Source organism: Oncorhynchus keta, unplaced genomic scaffold, assembly GCF_023373465.1.
Source record: "Oncorhynchus keta strain PuntledgeMale-10-30-2019 unplaced genomic scaffold, Oket_V2 Un_contig_30348_pilon_pilon, whole genome shotgun sequence".
In the NCBI taxonomy this organism is placed as follows: Eukaryota; Metazoa; Chordata; class Actinopteri; order Salmoniformes; family Salmonidae; genus Oncorhynchus; species Oncorhynchus keta.
In genome coordinates, this window is record NW_026287003.1 from 12501 (window position 1) to 38197 (window position 25697).

General features: G+C 43.5%; 1 protein-coding gene and 2 long non-coding RNA genes across 11 annotated transcripts in view; 1 reads left to right on the plus strand and 2 right to left on the minus strand.

Moving 5' to 3' along the window:
* The window catches only part of LOC127923649 (uncharacterized), an 8843-nt gene extending 3108 nt beyond the window's left edge, over window positions 1-5735 (minus strand). The window contains exons 1-2 of the mRNA XM_052507637.1: window positions 5664-5735; window positions 5399-5529 (exon numbers count right to left, since the gene is read on the minus strand). Coding sequence (XP_052363597.1) covers window positions 5399-5529; window positions 5664-5735 — 203 coding nt within the window. The remainder of the gene's footprint in view (window positions 1-5398; window positions 5530-5663) is intronic.
* A 10136-nt stretch (window positions 5736-15871) lies between these two features.
* On the minus strand, window positions 15872-17450 carry LOC127923651 (uncharacterized). 2 transcript variants are annotated; one of them, XR_008114954.1, is made up of 3 exons: window positions 16861-17450; window positions 16002-16314; window positions 15872-15916 (listed from the first exon to the last, which is right to left on the minus strand). It is a non-coding gene; the product is annotated as an uncharacterized LOC127923651 (long non-coding RNA). The 2 variants fall into 2 exon arrangements; XR_008114953.1 differs by having other exon boundaries at window positions 16002-16369.
* A 5158-nt stretch (window positions 17451-22608) lies between these two features.
* LOC127923650 (uncharacterized) lies at window positions 22609-24796 on the plus strand. Of its 8 annotated transcripts, XR_008114945.1 has the most exons (6): window positions 22609-23529; window positions 23877-24050; window positions 24109-24166; window positions 24221-24278; window positions 24394-24451; window positions 24507-24796. It is a non-coding gene; the product is annotated as an uncharacterized LOC127923650 (long non-coding RNA). The 8 variants fall into 8 exon arrangements; XR_008114950.1 differs by lacking the exon at window positions 24109-24166 and having other exon boundaries at window positions 23877-24108; XR_008114948.1 differs by lacking the exon at window positions 24221-24278.
* The last annotated feature ends 901 nt before the right edge of the window (window positions 24797-25697 follow it).

The following is a 25697-nucleotide window of genomic DNA, read 5'->3' on the forward strand; positions in this document are numbered from 1 at the left end:
CTCACGTTCACTGTCTCCGTCTCTGTCTCTGTCTCTGTCTCTGTCTCTGTCTCTGTCTCTATCTCTGTCTCTGTCTCTGTTTCTCACGTTCACTGTCTCCGTCTCCGTCTCTGTCTCTGTCTCTGTCTCTGTCTCTGTTTCTCACGTTCACTGTCTCCGTCTCTGTCTCTGTCTCTGTCTCTGTCTCTGTCTCTATCTCTGTCTCTGTTGCCCTACTCACGTTCACTGTCTCTGTCTCTGTCTCTGTCTCTGTCTCTGTCTCTGATCTCTGTCTCTGTTTCTCACGTTCACTGTCTCCCTCTCTGTCTCCGTCTCTGTCTCCGTCTCCGTCTCCGTCTCCGTCTCTGTCTCTGTCTCTGTCTCTTTCTCTATCTCTGTCTCTGTTACCCTACGCACGTTCACTGTCTCTGTCTCTATCTCTATCTCTGTCTCTGTCTCTGTCTCTGTCTCTGTCTCTGTCTCTGTCTCTATCTCTATCTCTGTCTCTGTTGCCCTACTCACGTTCACTGTCTCTATCTCTGTCTCTGTTGCCCTACTCACGTTCACTGTCTCTATCTTTATTCTCTGAGGGGGGGAAAACTGCAGCAATTTCAAAATGTCTGACAGGTTTTCTTTCTACTCTCCCCTCAGCTCCGTTATTGGATTCTACATGAGTAGAACAGTTTGTGTACGGATGTCACACAGGAGAAACACAGGAGGAACACAGGAGAAACACAGGAGAAACACAGGAGAAAACACAGGAGAAACACAGGAGAAACACAGGAGAAACACAGGAGAAACACAGGAGAAACACAGGAGAAACACAGGAGAAACACAGGAGAAACACAGGAGAAACACAGGAGAAACACAGGAGAAACACAGGAGAAACACAGGAGAAACACAGGAGAAACACAGGAGAAACAGGAGAAACAGGAGAAACACAGGAGAAACACAGGAGAAACACAGGAGAAACACAGGAGAAACACAGGAGAAACACAGGAGAAACACAGGAGAAACAGGAGAAACACAGGAGAAACAGGAGAAACACAGGAGAAACACAGAAGAAACACAGGAGAAACACAGGAGAAACACAGGAGAAACACAGGAGAAACAGGAGAAACAGGAGAAACACAGGAGAAACAGGAGAAACACAGGAGAAAACAGGAGAAACAGGAGAAACACAGGAGAAACAGGAGAAACACAGGAGAAACACAGGAGAAACACAGGAGAAACACAGGAGAAACACAGGAGAAACACAGGAGAAACACAGGAGAAACACAGGAGAAACACAGGAGAAACACAGGAGAAACAGGAGAAACAGGAGAAACACAGGAGAAACACAGGAGAAACACAGGAGAAACACAGGAGAAACACAGGAGAAACACAGGAGAAACACAGGAGAAACACAGGAGAAACACAGGAGAAACACAGGAGAAACACAGGAGAAACACAGGAGAAACACAGGAGAAACACAGGAGAAACACAGGAGAAACACAGGAGAAACAGGAGAAACACAGGAGAAACACAGGAGAAACAGGAGAAACAGGACAGGAAAACAGGAGAAACACAGGAGAAACACAGGAGAAACAGGAGAAACAGGAGAAACAGGAGAAACAGGAGAAACACAGGAGAAACACAGGAGAAACACAGGAGAAACACAGGAGAAACACAGGAGAAACACAGGAGAAACACAGGGAGAAACACAGGAGAAACACAGGAGAAACACAGGAGAAACACAGGAGAAACACAGGAGAAACACAGGAGAAACAGGAGAAACACAGGAGAAACACAGGAGAAACACAGGAGAAACACAGGAGAAACACAGGAGAAACACAGGAGAAACACAGGAGAAACACAGGAGAAACACAGGAGAAACACAGGAGAAACACAGGAGAAACACAGGAGAAACACAGGAGAAACACAGGAGAAACACAGGAGAAACACAGGAGAAACACAGGAGAAACACAGGAGAAACACAGGAGAAACACAGGAGAAACAGGAGAAAACAGGAGAAACACAGGAGAAACACAGGAGAAACAGGAGAAACACAGGAGAAACACAGGAGAAACACAGGAGAAACACAGGAGAAACACAGGAGAAACACAGGAGAAACACAGGAGAAACACAGGAGAAAACAGGAGAAACAGGAGAAACACAGGAGAAACACAGGAGAAACACAGGAGAAACACAGGAGAAACAGGAGAAACACAGGAGAAACACAGGAGAAACACAGGAGAAACACAGGAGAAACACAGGAGAAACACAGGAGAAACACAGGAGAAACACAGGAGAAACACAGGAGAAACACAGGAGAAACAGGAGAAACACAGGAGAAACAGGAGAAACAGGAGAAACAGGAGAAACACAGGAGAAACACAGGAGAAACACAGGAGAAACACAGGAGAAACACAGGAGAAACACGGGAAAAACAGGAGAAACACAGGAGAAACAGGAGAAACACAGGAGAAACACAGGAGAAACACAGGAGAAACACAGGAGAAACACAGGAGAAACACAGGAGAAACACAGGAGAAACACAGGAGAAACACAGGAGAAACACAGGAGAAACAGGAGAAACACAGGAGAAACACAGGAGAAACACAGGAGAAAACACAGGAGAAACACAGGAGAAACACAGGAGAAACACAGGAGAAACACAGGAGAAACAGGAGAAACACAGGAGAAACACAGGAGAAACACAGGAGAAACACAGGAGAAACACAGGAGAAACACAGGAGAAACACAGGAGAAACACAGGAGAAACACAGGAGAAACACAGGAGAAACACAGGAGAAACACAGGAGAAACACAGGAGAAACACAGGAGAAACACAGGAGAAACACAGGAGAAACACAGGAGAAACACAGGAGAAACAGGAGAAACACAGGAGAAACACAGGAGAAACACAGGAGAAAACAGGAGAAACAGGAGAAACACAGGAGAAACACAGGAGAAACACAGGAGAAACACAGGAGAAACACAGGAGAAACACAGGAGAAACACAGGAGAAACACAGGAGAAACACAGGAGAAACACAGGAGAAACACAGGAGAAACACAGGAGAAACACAGGAGAAACAGGAGAAAACACAGGAGAAACACAGGAGAAACACAGGAGAAACACAGGAGAAACACAGGAGAAACACAGGAGAAACACAGGAGAAACACAGGAGAAACACAGGAGAAACAGGAGAAACACAGGAGAAACACAGGAGAAACACAGGAGAAACACAGGGAAACACAGGAGAAACACAGGAGAAAACAGGAGAAACACAGGAGAAACAGGAGAAACACAGGAGAAACAGGAGAAACACAGGAGAAACACAGGAGAAACACAGGAGAAACACAGGAGAAAACAGGAGAAACAGGAGAAACACAGGAGAAACACAGGAGAAACACAGGAGAAACAGGAGAAACACAGGAGAAACACAGGAGAAACACAGGAGAAACACAGGAGAAACACAGGAGAAAACAGGAGAAACAGGAGAAACACAGGAGAAACAGGAGAAACACAGGAGAAACACAGGAGAAACAGGAGAAACACAGGAGAAACACAGGAGAAACACAGGAGAAACACAGGAGAAACACAGGAGAAACACAGGAGAAACAGGAGAAACACAGGAGAAACAGGAGAAACACAGGAGAAACACAGGAGAAACACAGGAGGAGAAACACAGGAGAAACACAGGAGAAACACAGGAGAAACACAGGAGAAACACAGGAGAAACACAGGAGAAACACAGGAGAAACAGGAGAAACACAGGAGAAACACAGGAGAAACACAGGAGAAACACAGGAGAAACACAGGAGAAACACAGGAGAAACACAGGAGAAACAGGAGAAACACAGGAGAAACACAGGAGAAACACAGGAGAAACACAGGAGAAACAGGAGAAACACAGGAGAAACACAGGAGAAAACACAGGAGAAACACAGGAGAAACAGGAGAAACACAGGAGAAACAGGAGAAACACAGGAGAAACACAGGAGAAACACAGGAGAAACACAGGAGAAACACAGGAGAAACACAGGAGAAACACAGGAGAAACACAGGAGAAACACAGGAGAAACAGGAGAAACACAGGAGAAACACAGGAGAAACAGAGACAGGAGAAACACAGGAGAAACACAGGAGAAACACAGGAGAGGAGAAACACAGGAGAAACACAGGAGAAACACAGGAGAAACAGGAGAAACACAGGAGAAACACAGGAGAAAACAGGAGAAACACAGGAGAAAACAGGAGAAACACAGGAGAAACACAGGAGGAGAAACACAGGAGAAAACACAGGAGAAACACAGGAGAAACACAGGAGAAACACAGGAGAAACACAGGAGAAACACAGGAGAAACAGGAGAAACACAGGAGAAACACAGGAGAAACAGGAGAAACACAGGAGAAACACAGGAGAAACACAGGAGAAACAGGGAGAAACACAGGAGAAACACAGGAGAAACACAGGAGAAACAGGAGAAACACAGGAGAAACACAGGAGAAACACAGGAGAAACACAGGGAGAAACACAGGAGAAACACAGGAGAAACACAGGAGAAACAGGAGAAACACAGGAGAAACACAGGAGAAACACAGGAGAAACACAGGAGAAACACAGGAGAAACACAGGAGAAACAGGAGAAACACAGGAGAAACACAGGAGAAACACAGGAGAAACACAGGAGAAACACAGGAGAAACACAGGAGAAACACAGGAGAAACACAGGAGAAACACAGGAGAAACACAGGAGAAACACAGGAGAAACACAGGAGAAACACAGGAGAAAACACAGGAGAAACAGGAGAAACACAGGAGAAACACAGGAGAAACACAGGAGAAACACAGGAGAAACACAGGAGAAACAGGAGAAACACAGGAGAAACACAGGAGAAACACAGGAGAAACACAGGAGAAACACAGGAGAAACACAGGAGAAACACAGGAGAAACACAGGAGAAACACAGGAGAAACACAGGAGAAACAGGAGAAACAGGAGAAAACAGGAGAAACACAGGAGAAACAGGAGAAACAGGAGAAACACAGGAGAAACACAGGAGAAACACAGGAGAAACACAGGAGACGCTTGTAATAGCATCATAAAGTAGCAAAAGTCAATTCAATTAAATTCACTAGAAACCACGGGGGAATTAAAATTAGGACCACAGTTACATCTCCAGCCTCAAAGTCTTCAGAAAGAAACGTGTGAGTGTAAAAATGCTTCCGTACAGGATATCAGACTGGCATGCAGGATGCATTTTGTCCACTAGGGGCAGAATACTCAAACCTGTTAACAGCTGGCGTGCAGGATGCCTTTTGTCCACTAGGGGCAGAATACTCAAACCTGTTAACAGCTGGCATGCAGGATGCATTTTGTCCACTAGGGGCAGAATACTCAAACCTGTTAACAGCTGGCATGCAGGATGCCTTTTGTCCACAGGGGCAGAATACTCAAACCTGTAACAGCTGGCATGCAGGATGAAACAGGAGAACATTTGTCCACTAGGGGCAGAATACTCAAACCTGTAACAGCTGGCGTGCAGGATGCCTTTTGTCCACTAGGGGCAGAATACAGGAGAAACACAGGAGAAACAGCACAGGATGCCTTTTGTCCACTAGGGGCAGAAAACTCAAACCTGTAACAGCTGGCATGCAGGATGCCTTTTGTCCACTAGGGGCAGAATACTCAAACCTGTAACAGCTGGCATGCAGGATGCCTTTTGTCCACTAGGGGCAGAATACTCAAACCTGTAACAGCTGGCATGCAGGATGCCTTTTGTCCACTAGGGGCAGAATACTCAAACCTGTTAACAGCTGGCATGCAGTATGCCTTTTGTCCACTAGGGGCAGAATACTCAAACCTGTAACAGCTGGCATGCAGGATGCCCTTTGTCCACTAGGGGCAGAATACTTAAACCTGTAACAGCTGGCGTGCAGGATGCCTTTTGTCCACTAGGGGCAGAATACTCAAACCTGTTAACAGCTGGCATGCAGGATGCCTTTTGTCCACTAGGGGCAGAATACTCAAACCTGTAACAGCTGGCATGCAGGATGCCCTTTGTCCACTAGGGGCAGAATACTCAAACCTGTAACAGCTGGCATGCAGGATGTCTGTTGTCCACTAGGGGCAGAATACTCAAACCTGTAACAGCTGGCATGCAGGATGCCTTTTGTCCACTAGGGGCAGAATACTCAAACCTGTAACAGCTGGCATGCAGGATGTCTGTTGTCCACTAGGGGCAGAATACTCAAACCTGTTAACAGCTGGCATGCAGGAGGCCTTTTGTCCACTAGGGGCAGAATACTCAAACCTGTTAACAGCTGGCATGCAGGATGTCTGTTGTCCACTAGGGGCAGAATACTCAAACCTGTTAACAGCAGGATGCCTTTTGTCCACTAGGGGCAGAATACTCAAACCTGTAACAGCTGGCATGCAGGATGCCTTTCGTCCACTAGGGGCAGAATACTCAAACCTGTTAACAGCTGGCATGCAGGATGCCTTTTGTCCACTAGGGGCAGAATACTCAAACCTGTTAACAGCTGGCATGCAGGATGCCTTTTGTCCACTAGGGGCAGAATACTCAAACCTGTTAACAGCTGGCATGCAGGATGCCTTTTGTCCACTAGGGGCAGAATACTCAAACCTGTTAACAGCTGGCATGCAGGATGCCTTTTGTCCACTAGGGGCAGAATACTCAAACCTGTTAACAGCTGGCATGCAGGATGCATTTTGTCCACTAGGGGCAGAATACTCAAACCTGTAACAGCTGGCATGCAGGATGTCTGTTGTCCACTAGGGGCAGAATACTCAAACCTGTAACAGCTGGCATGCAGGATGCCTTTTGTCCACTAGGGGCAGAATACTCAAACCTGTTAACAGCTGGCATGCAGGATGCCTTTTGTCCACTAGGGGCAGAATACTCAAACCTGTAACAGCTGGCATGCAGGATGCCTTTTGTCCACTAGGGGCAGAATACTCAAACCTGTTAACAGCTGGCATGCAGGATGCCTTTTGTCCACTAGGGGCAGAATACTCAAACCTGTTAACAGCTGGCATGCAGGATGCCTTTTGTCCACTAGGGGCAGAATACTCAAACCTGTTAACAGCTGGCATGCAGGATGCCTTTTGTCCACTAGGGGCAGAATACTCAAACCTGTTAACAGCTGGCATGCAGGATGCCTTTTGTCCACTAGGGGCAGAATACTCAAACCTGTTAACAGCTGGCATGCAGGATGCCTTTTGTCCACTAGGGGCAGAATACTCAAACCTGTTAACAGCTGGCATGCAGGATGCCTTTTGTCCACTAGGGGCAGAATACTCAAACCTGTTAACAGCTGGCATGCAGGATGCCTTTTGTCCACTAGGGGCAGAATACTCAAACCTGTTAACAGCTGGCATGCAGGATGCCTTTTGTCCACTAGGGGCAGAATACTCAAACCTGTAACAGCTGGCATGCAGGATGCCTTTTGTCCACTAGGGGCAGAATACTCAAACCTGTAACAGCTGGCATGCAGGATGCCTTTTGTCCACTAGGGGCAGAATACTCAAACCTGTAACAGCTGGCATGGAGGATGCATTTTGTCCACTTGGGGCAGAATACTCAAACCTGTAACAGCTGGCATGCAGAATGCATTTTGTCCACTTGGGGCAGAATACTCAAACCTGTTAACAGCTGGCATGCAGGATGCCTTTTGTCCACTAGGGGCAGAATACTCAAACCTGTAACAGCTTGTAGTAGAGAAATGAAACCGTAACATTTTACATCTGGGCATGAATGACCTCATTGGTTCTACTCGGGTTTGGCACATTAGTATGTTTCTGGGAGGTCACTGGGTACAAGTTTATGACAGTCTATAAACTGCCAGTCAGAGCTAAAGTACACAAGTACACAAAAGTACACACACACTGAAAAATATAATTTATTTAATTTGATTTATTTCACCTTTATTTAACTAGGCAAGTCAGTTAAAGAACAAATTCTTATTTACAATGACGACCTACCAAAAGGCAAAAGGCCTCCCGCGGGAACAGGGACTGGGATTAAAAATACAAATACAAATATAGGACAAAACACACGTCGCGATAAGAGAGACACCACAACACTACGTAAAGAGAGACCTCAGACAACAACATAGCATGGTAGCGGCTGATCGGGGGGGGGGACCATGTAGAACGGTAGTGTAGGTTCTCCACTCCTCTGTGTTGACGGCTGCCAGAGGGCGAGAGTGTAACAGACGTGGTTCAACGGAAGGAACAGAAATAATTACTATGAGATCACATAGAAAACATACAGGCCCATAGACTAGACTGTGGAGATATACATGTTTCTATATAGTAGACCAGATTACATAGAAAACATAGACTAGACTGTGGAGATACATACAGGCCCATAGACTAGACTGTGGAGATATATATAAAAAATATAAAAAAATAAAAAATATATAAAAAAAATATATGTTGCTATATAGTAGACCAGATTACATAGAAAACATACAGGCCCATAGACTAGACTGTGGAGATATATATGTTGCTATATAGTAGACCAGATGACATAGAAAACATACAGGACCATAGACTAGACTGTGGAGATATACATGTTGCTATATAGTAGACCAGATGACATAGAAAACATAGACTAGACTGTGGAGATATACATGTTGCTATATAGTAGACCAGATTACATAGAAAACATAGACTAGACTGTGGAGATATACATGTTGCTATATAGTAGACCAGATTACATAGAAAACATAGACTAGACTGTGGAGATATACATGTTGCTATACAGTAGACCAGATTACATAGAAAACATAGACTAGACTGTGGAGATATACATGTTGCTATATAGTAGACCAGATTACATAGAAAACATACAGGCCCATAGACTAGACTGTGGAGATATACATGTTGCTATACAGTAGACCAGATTACATAGAACACATAGACTAGACTGTGGAGATATACATGTTGCTATACAGTAGACCAGATTACATAGAACACATAGACTAGACTGTGGAGATATACATGTTGCTATATAGTAGACCAGATTACATAGAAAACATAGACTAGACTGTGGAGATATACATGTTGCTATACAGTAGACCAGATTACATAGAAAACATAGACTAGACTGTGGAGATACACATGTTTCTATACAGTAGACCAGATGACATAGTATACACCATCTCTATCCTGACTCGGTATAATGGAAAGACCTAGAAATAGACTTCCAGGACAAAGAGCCAATACTGGTACGCATTAGAACCCAAACGTGACCGTGCTGTAACCGAGGTCTGCGTATGTGCACGAGACCACGACCGACGTGGAATAGTGACTCATCAACGTGGAATAGTGACTGACCAATGTGGAATAGTGACTGACCAACGTGGAATAGTGACTGACCAACGTGGAATAGTGACTGACCAATGTGGAATAGTGACTGACCAACGTGGAATAGTGACTGATCAACGTGGAATAGTGACTGATCAACGTGGAATAGTGACTGACCAACGTGGAAAAGTGACTGACCAACGTGGAATAGTGACTGACCAACGTGGAATAGTGACTGACCAATGTGGAATAGTGACTGACCAACGTGGAATAGTGACTGACCAATGTGGAATAGTGACTCACCAACGTGGAATAGTGACTGACCAACGTGGAAAAGTGACTGACCATGTGGAATAGTGACTGATCAACGTGGAATAGTGACAGATGAACGTGGAATAGTGACAGATCAATGTGGAATAGTGACAGATCAACGTGGAATAGTGACTGATCAACGTGGAATAGAGACAGATCAATGTGGAATAGTGACTGACCAACATGGAATAGTGACTGCGCCACAAGGAAATGCTAAATGTACCACGTGCTACATAAGGCTACACACACGGTAGTGTTACGAAACCCAGAACTAGCCTTCTGGTATTGTTGCACTGGCTTTGTCTAGTGGGTCCGAGACCTACTTACGGGGTCTGTAAAAAACTGATAAAAACTGATAAAGTAATCCTTCTCACCCCCCCTTAAAAGATTTAGATGCATTATTGTAAAGTGGCTGTTCCACTGGATGTCATAAGGTGAATGCACCAATTTGTAAGTCGCTCTGGATAAGAGCGTCTGCTAAATGACTTAAATGTAAAAATGTAAATGTCTGTAACCTGAATCAATGTGTGCATTTCTGTGAGAAATCAGCGTTTGAGGACCGTGTATGATGCACATGTTCCCAGGAGACAGCAACTTCCTGAGTCCAGGGCCGTCTTGACCTCTGGGTCGGCCAATCCAAGAGGACTATTATTAGTTCAGATGATGATGAAACGTTAATAGGCACAAAAAGTTCAAGTACCAAACTAAAGACTCCAAAACAAAGGAAAGGCCTCAAGTCCACTGAACAAACCCAGCAGCCCAACAAGTCCACTGAACAAACCCTGCAGCCCAACAAGTCCACTGAACAAACCCAGCAGCCCAACAAGTCCACTGAACAAACCCTGCAGCCCATCAAGTCCACTGAACAAACCCAGCAGCCCAACAAGTCCACTGAACAAACCCAGCAGCCCAACAAGTCTACTGAACAAACCCAGCAGCCCAACAAGTCCACTGAACAAACCCAGCAGCCTAACAAGTCTACTGAACAAACCCAGCAGTCCAACAAGTCCACCGAACAAACCCAGCAGCCCAACAAGTCCACTGAACAAACCCAGCAGCCCAACAAGTCTACTGAACAAACCCAGCAGCCCAACAAGTCCACTGAACAAACCCAGCAGCCCAACAAGTCTACTGAACAAACCCAGCAGCCCAACAAGTCCACTGAACAAACCCAGCAGCCCAACAAGTCCACTGAACAAACCCTGCAGCCCAACAAGTCCACTGAACAAACCCAGTGCAGCCCAACAAGTCCACTGAACAAACCCAGCAGCCCAACAAGTCCACTGAACAAACCCAGCAGCCCAACAAGTCTACTGAACAAACCCAGCAGCCCAACAAGTCCACTGAACAAACCCAGCAGCCCAACAAGTCCACTGAACAAACCCAGCAGCCCAACAAGTCCACTGAACAAACCCTGCAGCCCAACAAGTCCACTGAACAAACCCAGCAGCCCAACAAGTCCACTGAACAAACCCAGCAGCCCAACAAGTCCACTGAACAAACCCAGCAGCCCAACAAGTCCACTGAACAAACCCAGCAGCCCAACAAGTCCACTGAACAAACCCAGCAGCCCAACAAGTCCACTGAACAAACCCAGCAGCCCAACAAGTCCACTGAACAAACCCAGCAGCCCAACAAGTCTACTGAACAAACCCAGCAGCCCAACAAGTCCACTGAACAAACCCTGCAGCCCAACAAGTCCACTGACCTCTGACCACAACAGTAGCAGGGTTCAGTGAGGTGCACGGGGAATGGCGGATTGTGATTGGCTGATACAAGTAGGGGGAATTGTAGGTACCACTAATGAGGAAAGAAGGGGTGTTGGGTAAATACAACTCACTACTAGAATAAATGTGATGTAACTGCTAAACAAGAGCATAACTACAAACTATGAAAATGCCTCCAGGCAGCAACAGAGGGTCCTGAGGAGAGAGAGTGTGGGGGGGAGAGAGAGAGAGAGAGAGAGAGGGGGGAGAGAGAGAGAGAGAGAGAGAGAGAGAGGGGGGGGGAGAGAGAGAGAGTGGGGAGAGGGGGGGGAGAGGGAGAGAGAGAGAGAGGGGGAGAGAGAGAGAGAGAGAGAGAGAGGGGGAGAGGGGGGAGAGAGGGGGAGTGGGGGAGAGGGAGAGAGAGAGAGTGGGGGGAGAGGGAGAGAGAGAGAGTGGGGGGAGAGGGAGAGAGAGAGAGGCTCCGTGTCACTCTGTGTCACACATACAGGCCACTGTATCAACAAAACCCAATGGTATTCTTTACACCTGTCAGTCTGCCACCACACCTACATGATGGATAATTTATCTCATTTCATTATTCAAACCAGCACTGGTAGTGACAGCTATCGCCTTGCTGTGCTCTGTGTGTGTGTGTGTGTGTGTGTGTGTGTGTTAACAGAGGGCCTCCAGTATTTCACACAGCTCATTGACTTTGTAGTGTGACACATCCCTGGCTGTTTTAACAGAGTGGTAGACAAGGAGAGGATCCGGCCGGAAAGGCAACGCTACAGATACATGTCTGTCTGCTTCCTGTAACCTGGGGTCTGGGGATGGGCTCGTGGTGGTGGGAGAGAGGGGCGAGGCCGACACACCGGGAAGGACTAGGGGCCATCGGAGGTACTAGGTAACTCTATGGTAGGTGATGTAGACTGGCTATACTGAGAGAAGGCATAGCATCACATGTCTGCTGTCCCCTGTCCCCCTTGAAGAGATAGACAAGGTGTCAGACCATCACAGAAATACTACAGCACAATTCTAGCTACCCTTATCACAAATTCAGTGAAAAGAGGATGTATTATTAAATCAAAACAGGGTATATCTGTCTGTCTGTATATCTGTCTGTCTGTATATCTGTCTGTCTGTATATCTGTCTGTCTGTATGTCTGTCTGTATATCTGTCTGTCTGTATATCTGTCTGTCTGTCTGTCTGTCTGTATATCTGTCTGTCTGTCTGTCTGTCTGTCTGTATATCTGTCTGTCTGTATATCTGTCTGTCTGTATATCTGTCTGTCTGTATATCTGTCTGTCTGTCTGTCTGTCTGTCTGTATATCTGTCTGTCTGTATATCTGTCTGTCTGTATATCTGTCTGTCTGTATGTCTGTCTGTATATCTGTCTGTCTGTATATCTGTCTGTCTGTATATCTGTCTGTATATCTGTCTGTCTGTATATCTGTCTGTCTGTATATCTGTCTGTATGTCTGTCTGTCTGTCTGTCTGTCTGTCTGTCTGTCTGTCTGTCTGTCTGTCTGTCTGTCTGTCTGTCTGTCTGTCTGTCTGTATGTCTGTCTGTCTGTATATGTATATCTGTCTGTCTGTATATCTGTCTGTCTGTATATCTGTCTGTCTGTATATCTGTCTGTCTGTGTATATCTGTCTGTCTGTATATCTGTCTGTCTGTATATCTGTCTGTCTGTATATCTGTCTGTCTGTATATCTGTCTGTCTGTATATCTGTCTGTCTGTGCCATATGTTATTGTGTAGAAGGAATAACGACTTCTTAGATATTCAATGAAACCAGAACCTTGGCCCCAACATCAATACAGTCACTATCAAACAGGGTTGGGGTCAATTCCATTTTAATTTCCAGTCAATTCAGAAATAAAAACCAAATTCCAATTGAAAAGCATTGAAGAGAATTTACATGTTAATGTGTAGTTCCTGAATTGACTGGATTGAAATGGAACTTGACCTTTGACCCTGCTGTCAAACTATCAAACCAGGCTGACAACATTAATGATGTTCGTGAGTGTTCCAGGGTAACCCAGTGTTGTAATGATGTCGTGAGTGTTCCAGGGTAACCCAGTGTTGTAATGATGTCGTGAGTGTTCCAGGGTAACCCAGTGTTGTAATGATGTCGTGAGTGTTCCAGGGTAACCCAGTGTTGTAATGATGTCGTGAGTGTTCCAGGGTAACCCAGTGTTGTAATGATGTCGTGAGTGTTCCAGGGTAACCCAGTGTTGTAATGATGTCGTGAGTGTTCCAGGGTAACCCAGTGTTGTAATGATGTCGTGAGTGTTCCAGGGTAACCCAGTGTTGTAATGATGTTGTGAGTGTTCCAGGGTAACCCAGTGTTGTAATGATGTCGTGAGTGTTCCAGGGTAACCCAGTGTTGTAATGATGTCGTGAGTGTTCCAGGGTAACCCAGTGTTGTAATGATGTTGTGAGTGTTCCAGGGTAACCCAGTGTTGTAATGATGTCGTGAGTGTTCCAGGGTAACCCAGTGTTGTAATGATGTCGTGAGTGTTCCAGGGTAACCCAGTGTTGTAATGATGTCGTGAGTGTTCCAGGGTAACCCAGTGTTGTAATGATGTCGTGAGTGTTCCAGGGTAACCCAGTGTTGTAATGATGTCATGAGTGTTCCAGGGTAACCCAGTGTTGTAATGATGTCGTGAGTGTTCCAGGGTAACCCAGTGTTGTAATGATGTCATGAGTGTTCCAGGGTAACCCAGTGTTGTAATGATGTCGTGAGTGTTCCAGGGTAACCCAGTGTTGTAATGATGTGATGTGAGTGTTCCAGGGTAACCCAGTGTTGTAATGATGTCGTGAGTGTTCCAGGGTAACCCAGTGTTGTAATGATGTCGTGAGTGTTCCAGGGTAACCCAGTGTTGTAATGATGTCGTGAGTGTTCCAGGGTAACCCAGTGTTGTAATGATGTCGTGAGTGTTCCAGGGTAACCCAGTGTTGTAATGATGTCGTGAGTGTTTCAGGGTAACCCAGTGTTGTAATGATGTCGTGAGTGTTCCAGGGTAACCCAGTGTTGTAATGATGTCGTGAGTGTTCCAGGGTAACCCAGTGTTGTAATGATGTCGTGAGTGTCCTCTCCTTGTTCGGGCGGCGTTCGGCGGTCGACGTCAATGGTCTTCGAGCCAGTTTGTTTATAACTTAGAGTTGTTTATAACCTAGAGTTGTTTATAACCTAGAGTTGTTTATAACCTAGGGTTGTTTCTAACCTATGGTTGTTTATAACCTAGGGTTGTTTCTAACCTAGGGTTGTTTATAACCTAGGGTTGTTTATAACCTAGGGTTGTTTATAACCTAGGGTTGTTTATAACCTAGGGTTGTTTATAACCTAGGTTTGTTTCTAACCTAGGATTGTTTATAACCTAGAGTTGTTTATAACCTAGAGTTGTTTATAACCTAGGGTTGTTTATAACCTAGGGTTGTTTCTAACCTAGGGTTGTTTATAACCTAGGTTTGTTTATAACTTAGAGTTGTTTATAACCTAGAGTTGTTTATAACCTAGGGTTGTTTATAACCTAGAGGGTTGTTTATAACCTAGGGTTGTTTATAACCTAGGGTTGTTTCTAACCTAGGGTTGTTTCTAACCTAGGGTTGTTTATAACCTAGGGTTGTTTATAACCTAGGGTAGTTTATAACCTAGGTTTGTTTATAACCTAGGGTTGTTTCTAACCTAGGGTTGTTTATAACCTAGGTTTGTTTCTAACCTAGGGTTGTTTATAACCTAGGGTTGTTTATAACCTAGAGTTGTTTATAACCTAGAGTTGTTTATAACCTAGCGTTGTTTATAACCTAGAGGGTTGTTTATAACCTAGGGTTGTTTATAACCTAGGGTTGTTTCTAACCTATGGTTGTTTCTAACCAAAGGGTTGTTTATAACCTAGGGTTGTTTATAACTTAGGGTAGTTTATAACCTAGGTTTGTTTATAACCTAGGGTTGTTTCTAACCTAGGGTTGTTTATAACCTAGGTTTGTTTATAACCTAGGGTTGTTTATAACCTAGAGTTGTTTATAACCTAGGGTTGTTTATAACCTAGGGTTGTTTATAACCTAGGGTTGTTTCTAACCTATGGTTGTTTCTAACCTAGGGTTGTTTATAACCTAGGGTTGTTTATAACCTAGGGTTGTTTATAACCTAGGTTTGTTTATAACCTAGGGTTGTTTCTAACCTAGGGTTGTTTATAACCTAGGTTTGTTTATAACCTAGGGTTGTTTATAACCTAGAGTTGTTTATAACCTAGGGTTGTTTATAACCTAGGGTTGTTTATAACCTAGGGTTGTTTCTAACCTAGGGTTGTTTCTAACCTAGGTTTGTTTATAACCTAGGTTTGTTCATAACCTAGGGTTGTTTATAACCTAGGGTTGTTTTTAACCTAGGTTTGTTTATAACCTAGGGTTGTTTATAACCTAGGTTTGTTTATAACCTAGGGTTGTTTATAACCTAGAGTTGTTTATAACCTAGGGTTGTTTATAACCTAGGGTTGTTTATAACCTAGGGTTGTTTATAACCTAGGTTTGTTTATAACCTAGGGTTGTTTATAACCTAGGGTTGTTTATAACCTAGGGTTGTTTCTAACCTAGGGTTGTTTATAACCTAGGGTTGTTTATAACCTAGAGTTGTTTATAACCTAGGGTTGTTTATAACCTAGGGTTGTTTATAACCAAGGGTTGTTTATAACCTAGGGTTGTTTGTTTTGTTTAATCCGGTTCATGTTACCATGGTTGTGCTTTTTGCTGCCTCACCTGTGCCTTTTGGGCCAGGGTATATATTAAAGCTGTTACCACCCATCTCTGTTCTCCTGTACCTTTGGGCCAGGGTATATATTAAAGTTATCCTGTTACCACCCATCTCTGCTTTCCTGTACCTTTGGGCCAGGGTGTATATTAAAGCTGTTACCACCCATCTCTGCTCTCCTGTACCTTTGGGCCAGGGTATATATTAAAGCTGTTACCACCCATCTCTGCTCTCCTGTACCTTTGGGCCAGGGTATATATTAAAGCTGTTACCACCCATCTCTGCTCTCCTGTACCTTTGGGCCAGGGTATATATTAAAGTTATCCTGTTACCACCCATCTCTGCTCTCCTGTACCTTTGGGCCAGGGTATATATTAAAGTTCTCCTGTGCCTTTGGGCCAGGGTATATATTAAAGCTGTTACCACCCATCTCTGTTCTCCTGTACCTTTGGGCCAGGGTATATATTAAAGTTATCCTGTTACCACCCATCTCTGCTCTCCTGTACCTTTGGGCCAGGGTGTATATTAAAGCTGTTACCACCCATCTCTGCTCTCCTGTACCTTTGGGCCAGGGTATATATTAAAGTTATCCTGTTACCACCCATCTCTGCTCTCCTGTACATTTGGGCCAGGGTATATATTAAAGCTGTTACCACCCATCTCTGCTCTCCTGTATCTTTGGGCCAGGGTATATATTAAAGTTATCCTGTTACCACCCATCTCTGCTCTCCTGTACATTTACATTTAAGTCATTTAGCAGACGCTCTTATCCAGAGCGACTTACACCTTTGGGCCAGGGTATATATTAAAGTTCTCCTGTACCTTTGGGCCAGGGTATATATTAAAGCTGTTACCACCCATCTCTGCTCTCCTGTACCTTTGGGCCAGGGTATATATTAAAGTTCTCCTGTACCTTTGGGCCAGGGTATATATTAAAGTTCTCCTGTACCTTTGGGCCAGGGTATATATTAAAGCTGTTACCACCCATCTCTACTCTCCTACGCCTGACTTCCCGTCAACCAGTCACTCACCCCGTTCCAGAATTACGGTTTCGAAACTAAAACATTGTGTCGTGGACATTCTATTTGGAAGTATGCTATACTTTCATTCAAACGTATTTCTTGGCAAAATATCAAATTCAAAGTTTTCCGGCATGGTCTCCCAATAATACCATCGTCAAACCATGCCAACTGAATGCCAACATTGGACATTCCTAACCCAGCTGTTACTACAGAGAAGCAGGAGCCAGAAGGCTACATGAATTCCCCATAGTGTTTGTCTCCAGTGCTGTAGCGTGTAGTTAAGGTTGACTATTTATCCATGTGCAGACGAGAGCTTGTATGATTCCTGATCTTAGTGCTTTTAGACCAAGTCATTACATTGTTACTTTTGCCTTTAGAAAAAAACACACTGGTTAGTTTGTAAAAAACAAAATAATACCGAAATGTTCTAGTCAACAAGGGGTAGCCTAGTGGTTAGAGTGTTGGACTAGTAACCGAAAGGTTGCAAGTTCGAATCCACGAGCTGACAAGGTACAAATCTGTCGTTCTGCCCCTGAACAGGCAGTTAACCCACTGTTCCTAGACTGTCATTGAAAATAAGAATTTGTTCTTAACTGACTTGCCTAGTTAAAAAATAAGTAAAGTTAAAATAAATGAATACATTTTTTTTTTAAACAATCCATTTTGAAATGCCAATGACATAATATTATATTTTGTGCTAATTAAAATGCATTATACTATTTCCAATTTCCATTGTATTTGTTGATGGAAAATGAATCTTTATTGCATATTGTTTCATCTGTGTGTTTCATGTGTGGATAAACCTGTCGTTGGGGTGTCCTACAACAAGGCTTCTCAAGCTTTTCAGGGCCGGGGACCCTTGTTGTGACAGCAAATTCACCAGGGATAAACCTGTGTGTTGGGGTGTCCTACAACAAGGCTTCTCAAGCTTTTCAGGGCCGGGGACCCTTGTTGTGACAGCAAATTCACCAGGGATAAACCTGTGTGTTGGGGTGTCCTACAACAAGGCTTCTCAAGCTTTTCAGGGCCGGGGACCCTTGTTGTGACAGCAAATTCACCAGGGATAAACCTGTGTGTTGGGGTGTCCTTACAACAAGGCTTCTCAAGCTTTTCAGGGCCGGGGACCCTTGTTGTGACAGCAAATTCACCAGGGATAAACCTGTGTGTTGGTGTGTCCTACAACAAGGCTTCTCAAGCTTTTCAGGGCCGGGGACCCTTGTTGTGACAGCAAATTCACCAGGGATAAACCTGTGTGTTGGGGTGTCCTACAACAAGGCTTCTCAAGCTTTTCAGGGCCGGGGACCCTTGTTGTGACAGCAAATTCACCAGGGATAAACCTGTCGTTGGTGTGTCCTACAACAAGGCTTCTCAAGCTTTTCAGGGCCGGGGACCCTTGTTGTCACAGCAAATCCACCAGGGACCTCTATTGTGACAGCAAATTCACCAAGGACCCCTGTTGTCACAGCAAATTCACCAAGGACCCCTGTTGTCACAGCAAATTCACCAAGGACCCCTGTTGTCACAGCAAATTCACCAAGGACCCCTGTTGTCACAGCAAATTCACCAGAGACCCCTGTTGTCACAGCAAATTCACCAAGGACCCCTGTTGTCACAGCAAATTCACCAGGGACCCCTGTTGTCACAGCAAATTCACCAGAGACCCCTGTTGTCACAGCAAATTCACCAAGGACCCCTGTTGTCACAGCAAATTCACCAGAGACCCCTGTTGTCACAGCAAATTCACCAGAGACCACATCATAGTCTCTTGAGTGAGATTTTTTTTTTAAATAGCATACCAATATGGCTTCGGCAGTACATGGCCGAACAAACCAAGTCTCGGGCCCTGCAAAGGCCCATCTCTTGGCTCCGGACATACATTTTTACAGTTTTCAAGCTCATTTCCTGCAGTTGTACACTTTTTGTCATGGGGCAGAGAGATGTGTTGTTGTTGCAGCAGCTTTAAAGATAATATCCTGTAATTCTACACATTTTTCCAGGAGGCCGAGAGAAAATGTTTAAGTTTTAAAGCCTCAATTACAGAGCATTTATGTTGTTTTTTTTAAACAACATAAAAATAAACATTGTATTGTATTACACACGTTAAACTTATTCCACAGATCCCTTGGCCAAAAATCATTTAATCTTATTAGTAACATTCATTTTTTTTTAAATAAGTAATTTAGTTTTAGTTTCGGGGCGGGGAATCTGTCAGCTTACCCCCTGCAGTACCTCGGACCCCACTTTGAGAACTTCCTGTCCAATGGGACCATTTCCTGTTTCAGGTTATTTACTCCATTTTAAACATAAATTGTATTTAATCTTGGGATGATACTATTATGTATGTAACAACCCCGACTGCTGACCTGGTAGTGACACGGCTGTCATGTTGTAGTATCTACAAAACTCCTACTTAATAATACGGTCAAAACTAAATATAATGTTGTTTTTTTGGTAAGATTGTCTCAGATGGATTATATCTTTACTGATCGGATGGTTCTATAATCGAACGAGTCCCTGCATACAAAATACCTTGGTATTTGGATCGACAATGATTTATCGTTTAAAAAACATACGACTGAGATTGTTAAGAAACTAAAATTTAAAGTGGGCTATTTTTTTAAATGGAAACTGATCTCGTCTCTCTAGTCAACAGGAAGTAGATTTTCCAGTCAATCTGTCTACCTGTTATTGATGATGGTGATTATATTTATCAATCTGTCTACCTGTTATTGATGATAGTGACTATATTTATCAATCTGTCTACCTGTTATTGATGATGGTGACTATATTTATCAATCTGTCTACCTGTTATTGATGATGGTGATTATATTTATCAATCTGTCTACCTGTTATTGATGATGGTGATTATATTTATCAATCTGTCTACCTGTTATTGATGATGGTGATTCTATTAATCAATCTGTCTACCTGTTATTGATGATAGTGACTATATTTATCAATCTGTCTACCTGTTATTGATGATAGTGACTATATTTATCAATTTGTCTACCTGTTATTGATGATGGTGATTATATTTATCAATCTGTCTACCTGTTATTGATGATGGTGATTATATTTATCAATCTGTCTACCTGTTATTGATGATAGTGACTATATTTATCAATCTGTCTACCTGTTATTTGATAGTGACTATATTTATCAATCTGACCTGTTATTGATGATAGTGACTATATTTATCAATCTGTCTACCTGTTATTGATGATAGTGACTATATTTATCAATATGTCTACCTGTTATTGATGATAGTGACTATATTTATCAATCTGTCTACCTGTTATTGATGATGGTGATTATATTTATCAATCTGTCTACCTGTTATTGATGATGGTGATTATATTTATCAATCTTTCTACCTGTTATTGATGATGGTGATTATATTTATCAATCTGTCTACCTGTTATTGATGATGGTGATTATATTTATCAATCTGTCTACCTGTTATTGATGATGGTGATTATATTTATCAATCTGTCTATTGTTATTGATGATGGTGATTATATTTATCAATCTGTCTACCTGTTATTGATGATGGTGATTATATTTATCAATCTGTCTACCTGTTATTGATGATGGTGATTATATTTATCAATCTGTCTACCTGTTATTGATGATGGTGATTATATTTATCAATCTGTCTACCTGTTATTGATGATGGTGATTATATTTATCAATCTGTCTACCTGTTATTGATGATGGTGATTATATTTATCAATCTGTCTACCTGTTATTGATGATGGTGATTATATTTATCAATCTGTCTACCTGTTATTGATGATGGTGATTATATTTATCAATCTGTCTACCTGTTATTGATGATGGTGATTATATTTATCAATCTGTCTACCTGTTATTGATGATGGTGATTATATTTATCAATCTGTCTAACTGTTATTGATGATGGTGATTATATTTATCAATCTGTCTACCTGTTATTGATGATGGTGATTATATTTATCAATCTGTCTACCTGTTATTGATGATGGTGATTATATGTATCAATCTGTCTAACTGTTATTGATGAGGGTGATTATATTTATCAATCTGTCTACCTGTTATTGATGATGGTGATTATATTTATCAATCTGTCTACCTGTTATTGATGATGGTGATTATATTTATCAATCTGTCTACCTGTTATTGATGATGGTGATTATATTTATCAATCTGTCTACCTGTTATTGATGATGGTGATTATATTTATCAATCTGTCTACCTGTTATTGATGATGGTGATTCTATTTATCAATCTGTCTACCTGTTATTGATGATGGTGATTATATTTATCAATCTGTCTACCTGTTATTGATGATGGTGATTCTATTCATCAATCTGTCTACCTGTTATTGATGATAGTGACTATATTTATCAATCTGTCTACCTGTTATTGATGATGGTGATTCTATTTATCAATCTGTCTACCTGTTATTGATGATGGTGATTCTATTTATCAATCTGTCTACCTGTTATTGATGATAGTGACTATATTTATCAATCTGTCTACCTGTTATTGATGATGGTGATTCTATTTATCAATCTGTCTACCTGTTATTGATGATGGTGATTCTATTTATCAATCTGTCTACCTGTTATTGATGATGGTGATTATATTTATCAATCTGTCTACCTGTTATTGATGATGGTGATTATATTTATCAATCTGTCTACCTGTTATTGATGATGGTGATTATATTTATCAATCTGTCTACCTGTTATTGATGATGGTGATTATATTTATCAATCTGTCTACCTGTTATTGATGATGGTGATTATATTTATCAATCTGTCTACCTGTTATTGATGATAGTGACTATATTTATCAATCTGTCTACCTGTTATTGATGATAGTGATTATATTTATCAATCTGTCTACCTGTTATTGATGATAGTGATTATATTTATCAATCTGTCTACCTGTTATTGATGATGGTGATTATATTTATCAATCTGTCTACCTGTTATTGATGATGGTGATTATATTTATCAATCTGTCTACCTGTTATTGATGATGGTGATTATATTTATCAATCTGTCTACCTGTTATTGATGATAGTGACTATATTTATCAATCTGTCTACCTGTTATTGATGATGGTGATTATATTTATCAATCTGTCTACCTGTTATTGATGATAGTGATTATATTTATCAATCTGTCTACCTGTTATTGATGATGGTGATTCTATTCATCAAAGTGTAGCTGCCTCTACTCTTAAACCCCTGGATGTCGTTCTTCATAGCACCTTGTGTTTTATCACAGGAGACAGTTGAATGACTCATCACTGCATCCTTTACCAAAAGGTTGTCTGGTCCTCTTTGAAGTCATGTAGATCACATCCCTGCTTTTCCTCTATTCTTGTGTATAACAACATGTATTATATTGTGTATATGAATGTGTAGTTTAATGTGGGGTTTTTTATTTTATTTTGATGTGTATTTTGGTGATTTTACAAGGCTCCTCTGGAAAAGAGACCTTGGTCTCAGCACTGACTCCCTGTCTAAATAAAGACACCTTGGTCTCAGCATTGACTCCCTGTCTAAATAAAGACACATCGGTCTCAGCATTGACTCCCTGTCTAAATAAAGACACATTGGTCTCAGCATTGACTCCCTGTCTAAATAAAGACACATTGGTCTCAGCATTGACTCCCTGTCTAAATAAAGACACCTTGGTCTCAGCATTGACTCCCTGTCTAAATAAAGACACCCTGGTTTCAGCACTGACTCCCTGTCTAAATAAAGACACCTTGGTCTCAGCACTGACTCCCTGTCTAAATAAAGACACATCGGTCTCAGCATTGACTCCCTGTCTAAATAAAGACACCTTGGTCTCAGCACTGACTCCCTGTCTAAATAAAGACACATTGGTCTCAGCATTGACTCCCTGTCTAAATAAAGACACCTTGGTCTCAGCACTGACTCCCTGTCTAAATAAAGACACATTGGTCTCAGCATTGACTCCCTGTCTAAATAAAGACACCTTGGTCTCAGCACTGACTCCCTGTCTAAATAAAGACACCTTGGTCTCAGCATTGACTCCCTGTCTAAATAAAGACACATCGGTCTCAGCATTAACTCCCTGTCTAAATAAAGACACCTTGGTCTCAGCATTGACTCCCTGTCTAAATAAAGACACCGTGGTCTCAGCTTTGACTCCTTCTCTAAATAATGGTTAAATAGAATATAACAAATAATGGGGTTGTCTGGTCGTGTATAGACAATGTGCTCTGTTGCTTTAGATCTCAGGTATTAGTCTTTCTGCAGCTTGGCAGTGTTGGGCCGTTCTGCCCATGTATCCCAGGTTGCTACAGTCTTTCTGCAGCTTGGCAGTGTTGGGCCGTTCTGCCCATGTATCCCAGGTTGCTACAGTCTCTCTGCAGCTTGGCAGTGTTGGGCCGTTCTGCCCATGTATCCCAGGTTGCTACAGTCTCTCTGCAGCTTGGCAGTGTTGGGCAGTTCTGCCCATGTATCCCAGGTTGCTACAGTCTTTCTGCAGCTTGGCAGTGTTGGGCAGTTCTGCCCATGTATCCCAGGTTGCTACAGTCTTTCTGCAGCTTGGCAGTGTTGGGCCGTTCTGCCCATGTCTCCCAGGTTGCTACAGTCTCTCTGCAGCTTGGCAGTGTTGGGCCGTTCTGCCCATGTAGCCCAGGTTGCTACAGTCTTTCTGCAGCTTGGCAGTGTTGGGCAGTTCTGCCCATGTATCCCAGATATTACAGTCTTTCTGCAGCTTGGCAGTGTTGGGCCGTTCTGCCCATGTCTCCCAGGTTGCTACAGTCTCTCTGCAGCTTGGCAGTGTTGGGCCGTTCTGCCCATGTATCCCAGGTTGCTACAGTCTTTCTGCAGCTTGGCAGTGTTGGGCCGTTCTGCCCATGTATCCCAGGTTGCTACAGTCTTTCTGCAGCTTGGCAGTGTTGGGCCGTTCTGCCCATGTATCCCAGGTTGATACAGTCTTTCTGCTGCTTGGGAGTGTTGGGCCGTTCTGCCCATGTATCCCAGGTTGCTACAGTCTTTCTGCAGCTTGGCAGTGTTGGGCCGTTCTGCCCATGTATCCCAGGTTGATACAGTCTTTCTGCTGCCAGTGTTGGGCCGTTCTGCCCATGTATCCCAGGTTGCTACAGTCTCTCTGCAGCTTGGCAGTGTTGGGCCGTTCTGCCCATGTATCCCAGGTTGCTACAGTCTCTCTGCAGCTTGGCAGTGTTGGGCCGTTCTGCCCATGTATCCCAGGTTGCTACAGTCTTTCTGCAGCTTGGCAGTGTTGGGCGTTCTGCCCTTGTATCCCAGGTTGCTACAGTCTTTCTGCAGCTTGGCAGTGTTGGGCCGTTCTGCCCATGTATCCCAGGTTGCTACAGTCTTTCTGCAGCTTGGCAGTGTTACGTTCTGCCCTTGTATCCCAGGTTGCTACAGTCTCTCTGCAGCTTGGCAGTGTTGGGCCGTTCTGCCCATGTATCCCAGGTTGCTACAGTCTTTCTGCAGCTTGGCAGTGTTGGGCCGTTCTGCCCATGTATCCCAGGTTGCTACAGTCTTTCTGCAGCTTGGCAGTGTTGGGCCGTTCTGCCCATGTATCCCAGGTTGCTACAGTCTTTCTGCAGCTTGGCAGTGTTGGGCCGTTCTGCCCATGTATCCCAGGTTGCTACAGTCTTTCTGCAGCTTGGCAGTGTTGGGCCGTTCTGCCCATGTATCCCAGGTTGCTACAGTCTTCTGCAGCTTGGCAGTGTTGGGCCGTTCTGCCCATGTAGACCAGTTTTCTACAGTAAGTAGGTCGCTTTGCGTAATTATTGCCCTGTCTTTTTTTTTGTCAACTCAAAATCTTTTGAACTATGGCCTACAATCGTTTTTGTCTTGAAATCCTGGACTGTAAATGTGTAAATATCATCATCGCCATCATCATCATCATCATCGTCGTTGTCCTCGTCATCATCACCATGGGCCTACAACTCCGTAGGTAAATATCACGCCAGCCCGTCTGCTGTCCAACTGTCCAAACAGAGATGTTCAGGAATAAGGCCTGTCTGAGGGAACACAGTTGGACAGCAGCATTCTGTAATCCATTCATTTACTGCAGTGGGCTAAATCAGGGTCACACAGAGTGCTTCTGGGTAGTCTGACACAGAGTGCTTCTGGGTAGTCTGACACAGAGTGCTTCTGGGTAGTCTGACACAGAGTGCTTCTGGGTAGTCTGACACAGAGTGCTTCTGGGTAGTCTGACACAGAGTGGTTCTGGGTAGTCTGACACAGAGTGCTTCTGGGTAGTCTGACACAGAGTGGTTCTGGGTAGTCTGACACAGAGTGCTTCTGGGTAGTCTGACACAGAGTGCTTCTGGGTAGTCTGACACAGAGTGCTTCTGGGTAGTCTGACACAGAGTGCTTCTGGGTAGTCTGACACAGAGTGGTTCTGGGTAGTCTGACACAGAGTGCTTCTGGGTAGTCTGACACAGAGTGCTTCTGGGTAGTCTGACACAGAGTGGTTCTGGGTAGTCTGACACAGAGTGCTTCTGGGTAGTCTGACACAGAGTGCTTCTGGGTAGTCTGACACAGAGTGGTTCTGGGTAGTCTGACACAGAGTGCTTCTGGGTAGTCTGACACAG